This window comes from Sorex araneus, chromosome 5 (genome assembly GCF_027595985.1).
Source record: "Sorex araneus isolate mSorAra2 chromosome 5, mSorAra2.pri, whole genome shotgun sequence".
NCBI lineage: Eukaryota > Metazoa > Chordata > Mammalia > Eulipotyphla > Soricidae > Sorex > Sorex araneus.
Genome location: NC_073306.1, coordinates 213,108,502 through 213,123,282, shown reverse-complemented (window position 1 = coordinate 213,123,282; position 14,781 = coordinate 213,108,502). Strand labels below are relative to the sequence as shown.

Sequence of the window (14,781 nt, the reverse complement as noted above, 5' to 3'; positions counted from 1 at the left end):
CGCAAACTGTTTTCACAGGCGTAAACAAGAACAGAGGATATTAGTATGCTATTATTATGCAATAATATATGTCATGGAGTGAGCTCCTCCAGCACCAATATAAGAATAAATCTTAATTTCTGCTAGTCATAGCTCTGACTGAAGGCTGCCTAAGAGTCTTTGATATAAAATAAGATACATCATATCTTTTATGAGATAATTTCTAGAATAATTGCTAATATAAAAGGACTTAAAGCAGAAAGGCTATAAAATTATGATACAGAGGTTCATAAAAACTGAATTCCAATCTACTCGTGGGGTTAGGTCCTGTTTCTTTAAGAGTGAGGTTCTGAAAGAGAGCAGGGAAATGCTGAACTCCACCAGAGTACAGCAATAAATCTCCGAAAATAACAAAAGTGAGCAACGCAACTTGCATCTTCTGTAATGTGCTAAAAAAATAAAACACGGGGTTTCTTGAATAAATCCGTTCTCTTTTCTGAAAGGAAATACTTTAAACTAGAGCATCTTGTTCCCTTTATTTGCGAAGCCACAATCCCGAGTTACGGTAGAAGACAGCAGTGTAATGTCTTTCCATGCTCTGAAAAGCAGGCATCCCCTCGCAAGTTCATTTGAAAGTTCCTGTAATCAGCCTGCGCCACTCCAGCTCTGCGGCTCCTTCCCATCACAGCTGGCTCCTTTTTAGGACAGGCCTGGACGAGACACTCACTGACACAGTAACTCGATTGCTCTAGCACTTAGATTCCAAACAGACAATCGTCTAAGTCTCCCTCCAGGTGCAGGGTTCATGTGAGATGCTTAACAGAAAGTATAGCCGTGAGCACTGGCACATGCAGGGTTTGTCCTACGTCAGTCAGAGACTGATGGCGGTGGCTGAGGAACACCGGATGGGCAATTAGAATCGGATTCTATAATTGATAATATCCTGATCCATAGAGGAGACGGCATGTAGAAAAGACGTGGCAAAGTCATCTGGGGAAGCCCAGAGGCACAGGTGAGTGTATGGCCCAGGCCCGTTCCTGCAGGAAGGTTCAGCATCTCCCTCGGGACCTGAGACACAGCAGCCTCACCCCTGCTGGGAAACAGTCACAGCAAACTGAGCCCAAAGATGGCAAGTCTCCGGCACAACTCCCGGCCGGAATATAGAAATGGGAGGAGAAATGCAGAAGGAACTGACTCACTGAGCGGACTTAGATCGTGCATGATTGCTCCGGTCACAGCTCTCGGTCCCTGGTGCCACCAAATTTCAAGGTCAATTTATTGTCAAATAAATCAGAAAATAAGCTGGAACTGGAGGTATCAACATTAGCCTAGAAAAACTCAGGCACAGAAGCCACAACCACTGTAGTCCTGTGCCAGAGAATTTTCAGGTCCGGGTCTCACTATTTTAGAATCAGATTCACCCCCATCCAGAAAGCATCATGCTAAAGAAGAGAGGAATATAAATGCGGAGACTAAGGCCTGGTAGAAAACATCAAGTAGCGCTTCCACAGAGATGATTCTTTGAGCAGAGAGTAAGATTCAGCCTCTGCAGTACTGAGGAGCCCGATGAATGATGCTGTGTCTTGGAGATATGCTTTATTTATGTTTACACTTTACGTTTTCTACTTTTAAGTTTTGGGCCACATCTAGCAATGCTGAAGGCGTACTGCGGCTCTGTGCTCTGGGATCACTCCTGGTGGACTTGCTGGACCACATGGTTGTTGGGGATCGAATCTGGGTCAATTTAATGCAAGGCAGGCGTCTTCTCTCTGAACTCTCTCTCCTCCCAGGAGAAATACTTTCTAAGATATCTTTCCTTCTAACAATTGTGTCTCAACCTATTAATCATGCTCCACGCACAATATGAAATAACTATATTAGACATGACTATTTAAAATGAGACTGCTTTTAAAAATGATGGAGGCAGCAGCATAGTCCCTGACTTAAAATGCATATAAATAAGATTGTTTTTGTAAGTTGTATGAGGCACATTTGACTGAAATGGTCATCATATTATAGTGAGATATCAACTTAGACACAAACACCACTTTTGGGGCTCCCAGCCATAAATATTCATGGAGTGGTATGTAACGGATTAAGTTGAAGGGAGACCAGGCTGAAACTTAGAATATACTCACCATGATAGTTTTACATTTTATTAAAGTTAATTTAACTTCAAAATCATATTTGACACTATATATTAAGTAATATAAATCTCAAAGTTCTAATTCTATCATTATACTTTGGAAATAATGACTACTATTTTTGTGCTTTCATTAAAGTGGGCTGCACATTTTGTTATACTGATTTCAACTAAAGCAATGGAAATCTCATGGGAGTTTTCATAAGCCCAGTGAAGTAAATTGTGACTGCAGCATACAATGGTCTTGATATAGAAAAAAAATGACTCATTCTAATAGGTAACCCATATTGGTTTCAAATCGAAATGTAACTCTACACTGCAATTGTGCCCTCCCATTCTTCTTACCAGGCATTTCATTGTGCAGGATTCTCTGATGAGAAACAGTTAATTCGAGTACGTTAGCTGAATCTTGCAGCCCAATATCAGTGCGCGACTCTTTGCTTATATCCCTTCTCCAATAATAAATCAAATACTCAGGATTCATATTCTGCCTTTAGCTTTCAATGTGACCAATTTTTTACAAAGCTCTCCCTTCCTCCCCTCCCCTGGTTCTCATGAATACCCATCCCTGATTGCCCATTGTGGCCACCACTTGGCTAAGATTAAAGCTATAGAGGTGCTGAGGAGAGAAAGTACCTCTCACATACCAGATATTTGTGCATCTATGATCCCTCCAGCACTGAAGTCATGGGGGAGAAGAATAATCCAGGACTAAGGACAAAGACGGAGCCAGAGCCCCTGTATTTACATCAACTGACCCCATTTGAGTTGCCTTCCTGATTCCTGTCATAATAATGGTTCTATAGGCTACCAGGACTGTAGGGATGAGATGCAAGCCAGGGACTGACACTCTATATTCTCTTAATTTATTTTCAAAATCAGAACAAGCAGTGAAACACATTACAACATACTTTCTGTTACTAGTTTTCATTCCTCCCACTACTTTTTGAAGTCCTAAAATATTTTGAAAATATCATTCTTGATTATTGTGTGTTTTCTCAGCTATGTGTATGCAGGTGCTTATATGTATACATATATATGTGTATGTATATCTACATTTGATATCATAATAAAAATAATGGACAATTGGTCTGAAGGTCTTGGTTCTGTCTTACTCTACTCCACACTTTACAGTATGTATAAAACTAATTAACAGGTTTCAATAAATATATACAGCAGGAAAATTCAACTAGGTTTATTTAACTTCTCACTCTATAGTCCCTTTCATTTTAAATATAATCATATACAATTTTTTTGTCTTGTAATATTTTTTTTGGCTTTTTGGGTCACACCTGGCGATGCACAGGGGTTACTCCTGGCTCTGCATTCAGGAATTACCCCTGGCTGTGCTCAGGGGACCATATGGGATGCTGGGATTTGAACCCGGGTCGGCCGCGTGCAAGGCAAACGCCCTACCCGCTGTGCTATCTCTCCAGCCCCTGTCTTGTAATATTTTTATGGGAGAAAACTTTATCCCAAGTATCTGTATAATCTATAAAAAGTGCCTCCTCAAATATGCTTTTGAATTAAGTTGTCAGTAACATTATGCAACTCAACTGATAAAAATGTCTTGTCAACAAATATTCAGAGGAAAGGAAAGATGTGTTTTTAGTTACAGATTAGTTTTACATTGTTGTGCTTTAGACTTATCTTTAAAAGCTAAGATTGGTACTACAGGATAATTATAAAATTCAAACGCAGTCACTGATCACTACAGAATAAAATACGAACACTATATTATAACTGAGGTATATCTTTCTAGAAACTTATCTTCTACTTAATTCTTACTATGCAAAATCCACAGTAGCCAAAGCTAAAGAGAGGCATTTTAGGAGGCAAATAATATCTTTAAATCCTTCTCAATTAAGTATTACCAGTAGTAGTATAATACTGTACATAAAATATTAATATTAAAATGATTTAAATCTGACTGACCATTGGAAGTTTTAGCAGTAAAAGAAAGATCTCATATTATTAGATTTCATTATATGTTGACTGTGTCCTGTTATTATTCATCATTATAAATATATCTAAATGGTAGATGCTTCTGCTGTCTATCCAAGAATAATTAGATTTGTAAATTTAAGTAAACAACACCAGCCAGAGAGAGAGGTAGAAGATAGATGATAACAAAACCGTTTACTTGGTTAATTGCATCAGTAGTAATAAGGCACACACAATAAGTAATCATTATATCATTGTTTCTTTTGTCCTTTTTTAGAATGTTAAAGCAAGCCAATCTAAGAAAGTGTGTTATAGACTGTAACAAAGATGATCATGGAGAAATTGACAATCTACAGTGACATACTGAGATTTTCCTCTTAAGGTCCATTGTTGATACACCAAGGAAAATACTTTGACACAGTACATGTTATCCATTAGTGGAATATTTCCCCATATATTCTCAAATCAACTTCTGATAGAGCCAGAAAGAAGCATTTTTAATTCTCAAAATAGTTGAGATCTTTCCTAACATTGAATGGGTAGCAGATTTTCCCCAGACCTTCCTAGAGCTGAATTCAGTCCACGGGGATAATCTCTACAGTCCCAAAGATCTACCCCCAGCCTCCCTGGACCATTTCAGCACATTATTTTGAGGCCAGTATCACTTTATTTTGAGTTTTGTGAGTTTCCCTTCAGCCAGCACAGAGAGAATAACTGGCCATCCCCTTTCTTAACCAATTTCAAATGGTCTTCATCTGCCAAACTGAAAACTTCCCTCTGTTTTCAGTGCCCAAGACCCAAGTCACAATAGTTCTTCTGAGAGACTCTGTTTGGAGAATTTAGCTGGCAGAAGAACAGCTACACAAAGCGATGTGTAAACAGAATAACTTGTGTTTAAAAACTGTTTATTCTTTTCAAATTAGAGTTTTTTTCAGAAATGTGGGGGAGAGTATTTTTTCATTATATATATATATATATATATATATATATATATATATGTCTCAAATCTTTACTCAGGAAATAAACAATAACAACAAATCACCCCCTGAAAATTGACAAAGGGGAAAGTAGTTATCAGTGAATTAACATTTCTTTTTTTTATTTTGTTTAATTTATTTATTTATTTATTTTTAATTTATTTATTTTTAATTAGTGAATCACCGTGAGGGTACAGTTACAGATTTATACATTTTTGTGCTCATGTTTCCCTCATACAAAGTTTGAGAACCCATCCCTTCACCAGTTTCCATTCTCCACCACCAGTAAATCCAGCATTCCTCCCACCCTCCCCAATCCCGTCTCCCCCCACCCCAAGAGTATTTGTTTACACTTGGTACATTCTTCTACCCATTGTGTTGTCTTTATGTTTTTCAGTTCCTACACTTGTTCCAAAGTGGATTATTAGACCTCCTGGGACTCAGTATAGATTTCAAGTTAAAATAGAAGTTTTAATATACAGATACTTAGGAACCAACCTCAAAAAGGAGCTGATTCTGATTTTTCTCTTGCTCTCACTCTTGTCATTAAAATTAAGGGATGATTTGAGATACAGAATTTTTTAAAAATATGTAATCACTTTTCCTATTGTGTTTATTATCCTTGAATGTTATTGGATGTTTCCTCAATTTTTTTATTATTATGCAACTTGTTTACTGAATTCTAGTAAAAACAATAGACATTAAATATAGAAAATTTATCGATCTCCTGGTTCTCTAAAGCACCAAATACTCAAGGTTCCGCTATATTTTTAACTTCTTAATTCTAAATGTTTGGATATTTATAATAATAAAGCAATGCCTCAATGTTTGTTTATTGCAAACTAAAATTATGTTGTCACCAAAGGCATTACCATAATTTTTTGTAAAAATAGCTTCATCTAAAATATGTCTGTTCTATTACTTTTTACTCCCTCAACTTATAAGAAAAAATTCATTAGACAATAATCTGTCTGTTCATATTTTTTTCATTATTTAAAATTGAATCACATTTACAAATTTGCTAATGATTGGATTTAGTCATATAATGTTCCAACACCTATCACTTCACTAGTGTACTTTTCCCACCACCAAAGGTCCCATTTTCCCACCGTCTCCTCCCCTACCCCCACCTGCCACTATGGCAGGCAGTTCTCTTCTCTCTCTCTCTCTCTCCTTCTCTCTCTCTCTGCTCTCTCTCTTCTCTCTCCTCTCTCTCTCTCCTCTCTCTCTCTTTCCTCTTTCTCTCTCCTCTGTCTCTCTCCTCTGCTCCTCTGTCTCTCTCTCCTCTCTCCTCTCTAGCTCTCTCTCTCTCTCCATCTCTCCTCCCCCCTCCACACACATACTTTTGGGCCTTATGGTTTGCAACACCTATAATGAGATAATGAAGGGTTACCAGGTCCTTAATGTTTTAACAACAGTCAGTGATCATAATACAATATACCTCAGCTTGTCTAAATACATAACATAGAAATACATTAGATGAAATTGACAGGCCAAAGAAAGTTTGACACTCAATACTCCTTCAATACTTGTCTTAAATACTGCAAAAAACATGTAACATTTTCTTTGTCTTTCTCTGCCAAATTTTCTTTAGGTCTTCAATAAAACAAATGCTTTGTTTGACTAAATTAAATGTGTATTAATATCTTTCACTAAAATGCATATATCACAATAAAATAAAGACTACAACGGTGAACAATATGATTGTCAGGAATTGAGTGCTTTATCAGTTAAAATACTACATTTTGCCTTAGAATAATAACATGAATAAATAAAGCTAATTTCACCACAATGTCTTAGAGTCAAAACCTTTGTTTATATGTCATTGTATCAGTAGAACAATAGAATTTATATTTGCATGAATTGGTGAAAAAATTAATTCCTTTACATGCACAGAGAGAAAAATGCCCTGATTATATTCTAGAGTAAAAAGCCTTAAAGAATAAAAAGGAAACTACTTTCATATTTCACTCATTTTAAAGAATAAAAAATGTACAGCCTAGATCAGCAGTTAGGGACTCCGTACAAAATCTTCAGTGTTTAGTGTCTAAAGGTTTCCCTTCCAGCAGTACATTTGTCATATCCACACCTGAAACGTCACTCCAAGTTATAACAACAGCCAGCATAGAAGCCATCGCAAATAACGCAAAGACCAAAGGTAGAAAGTGCTAGAGAATGCTCCAGCCACCTTGAAGCCACACATTCTCACACTTTTAGTTATAAATATTTCTACAATGCTCCGAACACATTTTACTGGATTATTTTCACTTACTGTGAAACCAATAAGGTGCCACACTCTGCCCTTCCAGAGTGTGTAAGGAAATGAAAATACACAAACTGAAACTCTCGAAGAAAAGCAATGCAGCTAATACGTAACATTGATACCGTGTCTGTGGCACGTTACAAATGTCATTCACCGCCATGGGTGACCCAAAGAAACCACACAGAGTAAAAAGTGAATTGTAAGAGAAACTTACCTTCTTGGACTGCTTGGAAAGGGTTGTTACCATCCACAAATGTCACCGAAAATGTGATTTTCTCGGTCTGCAGGATCTCCTCGTTCTGATTGAGGTCCCCGACAGCCGTGCGAAACACCTCATCGTCCTTCTTGGCAGATTCATCAAATATCGCTCCTAGAAACAGGAGAGCATTGCAGGTAAGTACCAGCACAAATATTCTTAAGTATTTGCTGTGCCCCTGGAATATGGCCGAGCCTTTGACATGCTGGAAATGCGTCCACTGCCCTTCTAGCAGGCACTTTCGTCATCCTGCTCACAGAATTCCTGCACTTATTCCAACTAAGAAGACTTAGTACAAGTCTTCCGAAAACAAAGGCCAACCTGGGTTCAATTCCCAGCTAAAAAACGAACGAGTCACCTCTTCCAGGTGGAAACAAAGGAGGTGTCCTTCCTATAATAATACTGGAGTATTACTGTATATACTGGAGTACTCTTGTAGGAAGGACTGTGGGAACACACGTTAGTAAGGAGGAAAGCCTCCCCAAGCAAAGGCACAATACTCTGGAGTTTTATCCCAGGAGACCTTTAGGAATTATGGCTGGAAGAAAGTTTCCCCCTAAATATTAGAAAACAATATTGGATGACCTTATTGTGATTACCAAATAGAGGTTAAATTTTATATAATATGACACTACATATGAACATATGACTATGATGTAAAATATGTAACATGAATGCATGATGCTAAATATTCTTAATTCACATCTAATCTCTTTGATGCACAAAAGTACATTTTATAATACTAGGTTCAAAAATGATAAAAGAAACTTGGAGGTTCCTTATCAGAGTGGAGAAATAGGACGGCGAGAACTACAGGCCCCTGAGTAAGAGTTTCACACAGATTAACCTCATCCACTGTCTCCAAAGTTCTAGCAGAACATGCCAGTTTCTCTGACTCCAAGCAGCGGAGTATATAATTTTCTACCATGTTGGGAGGCAGCATCCACAGTGCTCAGTGCTGACTCCTCCCTCTGTGCTCAGCTTTCACTGCTGGTGAGGGCTGGGGAACCAGAATGGGTACTGAGACTCAGTCCCTCCACCAGAGGCAGGCAAGCACCTTCCCCACTGTACTACCACCCTTGCCTCATTACTTTTCACATCAAAGTTTTTCACTTAAACTTTTTCAACAACAACGTGTCATACGTACTGTTATATACACATGCAGTTATGAACATTAACATCTGGGCAAAGGTTCAGTAAGAATCAGAGCTCTGGTGTCCTTAATTCCAAAAATACTTAATTCCAAATATACTACACAAATAGGATAATAAAGGAATACAGATGATACATACCCACAACACAAATTCACATAAATATGATACCCATATCATCGCCTATGAAAATTCAGATATATCCAATAAAACTACTATGCAAATATAAACATTCATAATATCTCTAAAATATTAGGTTACATAATCTGTGTTCACAAATATGTATACACCTGCACAAATAACTTTGGGACTGGAGTGATAATACAGTGGGTAGGGCGTTTGCCTTGCACAAGGCCAACCCAGGTTCGATTCCCAGCATCCCTTATGATCCCCCGAGCATTGCCAAGAGTAATTCCTGAGTGCAAAGTCAGGAGTAACCCTGTGCATTGCCAGTGTGACATAAAAAGCAATACACACACACACACACACACACACACACTTGCCTGTTTATAGATCTGCACTTGCAGAAATATCCATATAGAAGCAGAGCTGTCAGTGAAAGGCAGTGCTGTATGTTCATATGGACACAATTAAGCTTCTCTTGGATTCAAATTGTGTATTTTGCAAGACTTGTAAGCCACTGTTGCCATAGGGATGATGTTACTGACCGCTGCTCAATATTTTAATAAAACATTTTTTCACAACTGATAGAATATTTGCTATCGCCTTAAACATGAAGCCTGACTTTAACTGTAACTGGGTTGATAAAACACACACCCACACACACACATACACACACACACAGACACACACCCCTTCATTATAACTATGTTCCACCAAAATTAGCACTTTTAATGTTATATTGCCTTCCTTCCTTTAGAATTGAGCCAGAACATTCCAGAAATACAGAAAGTGCTTCAATTCTGCACAGAAAGGGCATGCCCCCCCACCAGTCTAACTTTCTGCAAATACCAAGTAAGTACAGCAGAAGAAAGAAGTTTAATCTAAGTACAAGTAGAACAGTCAAAAAGCAGGAAATTCTACTCAGTATTTCAAATTTAATTACATACTTACTACTTATTTTGGACATTAAAAAATCAGCCTTGATTTTAGACTAAATGAATGCAGAAAATTGTATTTAGTATAAGTCTCCTGAAAACAGTCTAGTAAGAGTCCACACTGAAACTCTCTGGAGAGGTCTTTCTCATGTGTCATCTGCCCAAGAAAGCAACATACTCACTGTCACTGTTATCCCCTTGCTCATCGATTTGTTCGAGTGGGCACTAGTAACGTCTCTCATTGTGAGACTTATTGTTACTGCTTTTGGCATATCCAATACGCCACGGGTAGCTTACACTCTGTCTTGTGGGCGTGATACTCTCGGTAGCTTGCCGAGCTCCAAGAGGGGCAGAGGAATCGAACACGGGTTGGCCTTGTGAAAGGTGAACGCCCTACCACTGTGCTATCACTCATATTATCTTTGACTATTACTTCATCAAGCACATGTTACTAGTTTAACACTGTATCAGACTTTGTAGGTTCTTATTTTTGAATTAGTTTCTCAAATTTAACATCCATCCCTACATAGTTGATATGAACGTTACCTAATTTTCATTGATTGGTTGGTTGAGTCATTGGTTTGTGAGCCACACCTCGTGGTACTCAGGGCTTACTCCTGACTCCATGCTCGGAGATCACACCTGGCAGGCGTGGGACCCTCTGGGGTGGGGTGCCAGGGAGTGAGCCTGAGTCAGCCACGTGCAAGGCTTATGCCCTACCTGCTGGACCGTCTCTCACACCTCAACTACTTTTATTAGCATGATTGTTTTACTGTTACAGTTTACAAACTGGGGGTAAAAAGCAGAATCCATTGTTTATGGAAGAAATTAATCACCAACAGTTACACACAGACTACACACAAACAGAGGTCATAAGGCAAATTTTATATAACGTTTATTTTCTATGCCTTAAGGTTTCAGCAAATTTTACATATGGTGTTAATTTTTTTTTAATCAGAATGATTGTCCACTTTAGGCAATTTATTGGACACACTAGAATTTTTTGGTCTGCAGAGCTATTCAGAATTGTTAAATCACCAAATGTTCTCAGTGCTGCCGATGCTCATTCTCATAAGTGTGGTTTTAACTTAATTATCAGAGTGTGATTTGCATACACAGAAGTTGTGCTGTGCGTAGATACTCAAATCAAAGATATAAATATATATATTTATGCATGTAGACATAGTACTCCCATTCTCATGGAAATTGTTGATACATTTCAAAATGAGGTCAAACTAATCACAGGAATCATCAATATTTTATAAGTCAGATGTTTTCTTTATTTCCCTTTCACTAGTATTATCGTTAATTCACAGAATTAGATAGGAGGGTTGATTATGTAAATAATATTAGACAAGAAAAATTCCAATAATATAACGGAATGAAATTGGATTTTTATTGCCTTCTTTCCTTTAGAATTCAGATTGAATTTGAGTGGAACAGAGTTAAAATGAAGATGAGTTGTGTGTGTGTGTGTGTGTGTGTGTGTGTGTTCAATCAACCCAGTTACAATGATATCTCCTCCCTCTCCCTAAACTCAATTGCTGTTAGAAAGTTTGTTGGCAATTCCCTCTCATTTATGAGAAAATTCCCAAATATGTTCTACATTAAAAGCCCCCCTGGCAGGAAACGGGGTTTTCGGAAATCTGTTGTCTCCTGTCATCAAGCAAGAGACGCCTGAGTGACTCAGTCACTCTGGACCACAGCGAGCAGCGAGAAAAGAACTGTCCGCATGGAGCAACTCAAACCCTTGGTACTGGGAGACGGGTCTAGGTACCAAGGAGTTTGAGAAGAGGGAGAGCAAGGTACCTGGCAGAGGGTGATGGGTACTCCCATGGTGTCTGTGTGTGTGGGTGGGGGGGATCAGTCAATTTGTCCACAGAAACCATAAACTATCATAGCACTGTAACTACCTGGACACATAGTCCTTTCTTAAAGTGACAGATAATCTCCCCGCACCCCATTCTCTTTACCTAACTACTGACAGTTTTTAAAGGAAGCAAACCAAAACCATAATTCTGTGATAAAGAAGTGCCGTATATACACTAAGCTCATGACAATCAGCAAATAATATTCCAAATTAGATCATTTCATTCTGTCATTTCTAAAGTTTATAATTGCAGTGATGATAATGGTAATAATCAACATCTATTTACTGGCATTATCTAACTTTGATGAAAATTTTGATATTAATGAAGTTTAGAATAAATTAGTTTCCCAGATCCAAATTTAGCCATAAATGTGGCAGAATTCATACCTCCACATAAAAAAAAATAATGATTCCTAAAAGCAAAGCTAAAGAACTATATGGAACTTGTAAGACTCTTCTTTTACAATAAAAATTTCTAGAGCTAAACATCACAATGACACTTTTAGAAGAGAAAATTCTCATGCTTTTCTATATTTAATTTCACTGGAGAACATAGATTTCATATTTATACAATTACAATTTATATTATAATTATTAATCATTTGTATATAATATATACATATATATGTATTTTCTGTTGCTATTATTTTGGCGACATAATCAACGGTGTTCAGAGCTTACCACTCCTGGCTCTGACTTCAGATTTCTTTCCAGGCAGTGCTCAGGAGACCATGTAGTTTTTAGGGACTAAACTGAGTTGATCACATGCAAGCCAAATGCCTTTATCCCTGTACTATCTATTCACCCCAATTATATTCATATTTTATAAATGTAGCATTTGCTACAATGATATGAACTTCTTGAAAAGTGTAGTTTAGCTCAATGATCTATACATTTTTCTCAAATATTGTCCAAGTCTGTTGTGGGACTAATTATGTAATTATGAAAATAACAACATTGATGCAAATCTCTAAACCTGAGTTAAGTGACAATGCCTGTAGTGCTGCATGAAAATATCAAGTATATTTCAATAACATGCACTGTGATATATACTTAAGTGCAGGGTGCATTGCAAAGTTTTAACACTTACATTCTTTAAGTAGTAATTTTTCACTTTAGTGCCCAATGGTCCTAGCAAAATGGCAATGCTGAGGTCGTTGACTTTGCATAACTAAAGGTCTTTAATTATTTACTTGGGTCTATAATATTCAAAATGTCACCGGGTAGAGAAACTAACTGGTCCATTATGTTCCGCTATCCATTGCTTACTTAGCTCTTTATTCTCGGAGCTCGAAGTACACCACAATGTTAACTCCACTTCACCCTGCATAATTACTTAGATTATAGGCAAGCATAATTCTCGTGGTAAGAAAAATCAAGTTCAAAGAAGATATTGTCAAGATCACAGAGAAAATTAATCATAGTGTCAAACACAGAGCAACATAAATTCATCCAGATCACTAATGTGCCTATAGCACTTAAAAGTACGCTGCAGCAGGAGAAAAGTTCCTCACTCAGATGCCTCCAGTTTTCCCCAATGGATTCTGATAAAATACCTTCACGCAAGAAGGACAGACCAGAGACCAGGGACCTAAGCGCCGATAGCGGGACGTAACTCTTCATTGTGGGAAGTGACAGGGACAGCATGTAAGTATGAGTTCATGCTAACACTCGGCCTTTTTTCTAGTTCCTCTCTCAAATGACATCGGAATTCACATCCCGCTGGAAATGCCTCTAAAGTAACACAAAACCCAGAGTGCTTAAAACTGGCGGAGAAAGCCGGCGTGCACCACAACACAGGAGAACCCCATACCGAGCCAACGCCTCCGGGACCCCCACGTGGAGCGGGTGCTGCCTCCCTGCCTTCTCCAGATGGAATCCCGGCGACCATGAGCTCCTACAAGCCCGGCTCCGGCATATGGCCACAGGACTATTCCTCCACAGCGTGCGGCCACACAACCTTTCCTCGTACACAAAGTGAGCAATGGAAAATAAATGATCTAGCGTCTGCCCCTGCGCCAAGCTAGAGAGAGAGACAGCAGTGACACGTGGGGCCTCGAGGGATGGGAGGGGGGACCGGCCCCTCTCTCTGCCCTGACTCCTGAATGGCCACGATCCCAGAGGCACACAGACCAACCTCGAACCCAGTGGCTTCTGGCAGAAATGCAGCTGGACTGAGCACTAAACTACGGCTCCGTGCCACCCCAGGGGGAGAAAGGTGTTTGTCCCTTCCGCCTTTTCTCCCTGGTGGCGCAGTGGCCTCCACCTTTTCAGAGCCTACAGGACAGCCAGGTATGAGACTGCAGTGACGTGACACGCGGGGCTTCGAGTGACGGGGAGTAGAATCAGCCCCTCTCCCCGCCCAAGGAGGCCCCAAGGTGCCACCCACAAAGGGCTCCTGACTCCTGAACGGCCATGACCCCAGAGGCACACAAAAGAATCTCGGAACCCAGCAGCTTTGGGCAGAAATCCCTCCAGCTTTATTACTAAAATATCAGAAATAATTATTTCAAGAAAGAGACAGATGGCGACTACGACAGTGATCAGGACACATCAAAACCTATCACAGAAGAGATCCAAGTACAAAAACTTTAATGCACTTTAGATCCAGAGTTGAAAACTTACATATGGAAATGAAAATAGATACTTTATATTGTATTAAGCGGTTTTAATTTCCTCGTTTACATAGGTTAAAACCGTATAGCAATCACACATCGGCTCTTACCGATTTCTTTTCTGATCATTCTATTTTGCCATTTCTTTAAGTTTTGTTGGAGCAAGCAACACAGAGTAAATCTGCTATGTGCCCAAGGAGGCAGCCTGGGGCTGAGAGGGAACTGGGGACACTGGGAGAGGGAAGGTCACACGGGTGGTGCTGGAACACTAAGTGACTGAACAACTGCATTACTGGGCAACTTTGTAATTTGCAGTGTTTTAACGAAAATAAAATATATATGAAGAAAAATAAATACAAATTTAAAAAGAAACATAATAAAGATCTATTAGAAAGTCAAAATACGTCTCAAAGGAGCAAACACACACATATGGGTGCCAGGGATTAAGTGCGGGTCTTCTGCGTACAAGTCGGGCACCCCAGCCTCTGTGCTCTTGCCAAACTCTCATTGTCTCTTTCTAAATAA

At 38.9% G+C, this 14,781-nt stretch overlaps 1 protein-coding gene across 4 annotated transcripts in view; it reads right to left on the bottom strand.

Annotated features, from left to right (window-relative positions):
- The window catches only part of GRID2 (glutamate ionotropic receptor delta type subunit 2), a 1,314,711-nt gene that overhangs the window by 1,042,110 nt on the left and 257,820 nt on the right, over positions 1-14,781 (bottom strand). For all 4 annotated transcript variants that reach the window (XM_055138199.1, XM_055138197.1, XM_055138198.1 and 1 more), the window contains one exon: positions 7,521-7,676. In XM_055138199.1, the coding sequence (XP_054994174.1) occupies positions 7,521-7,676 (156 nt within the window). The remainder of the gene's footprint in view (positions 1-7,520; positions 7,677-14,781) is intronic.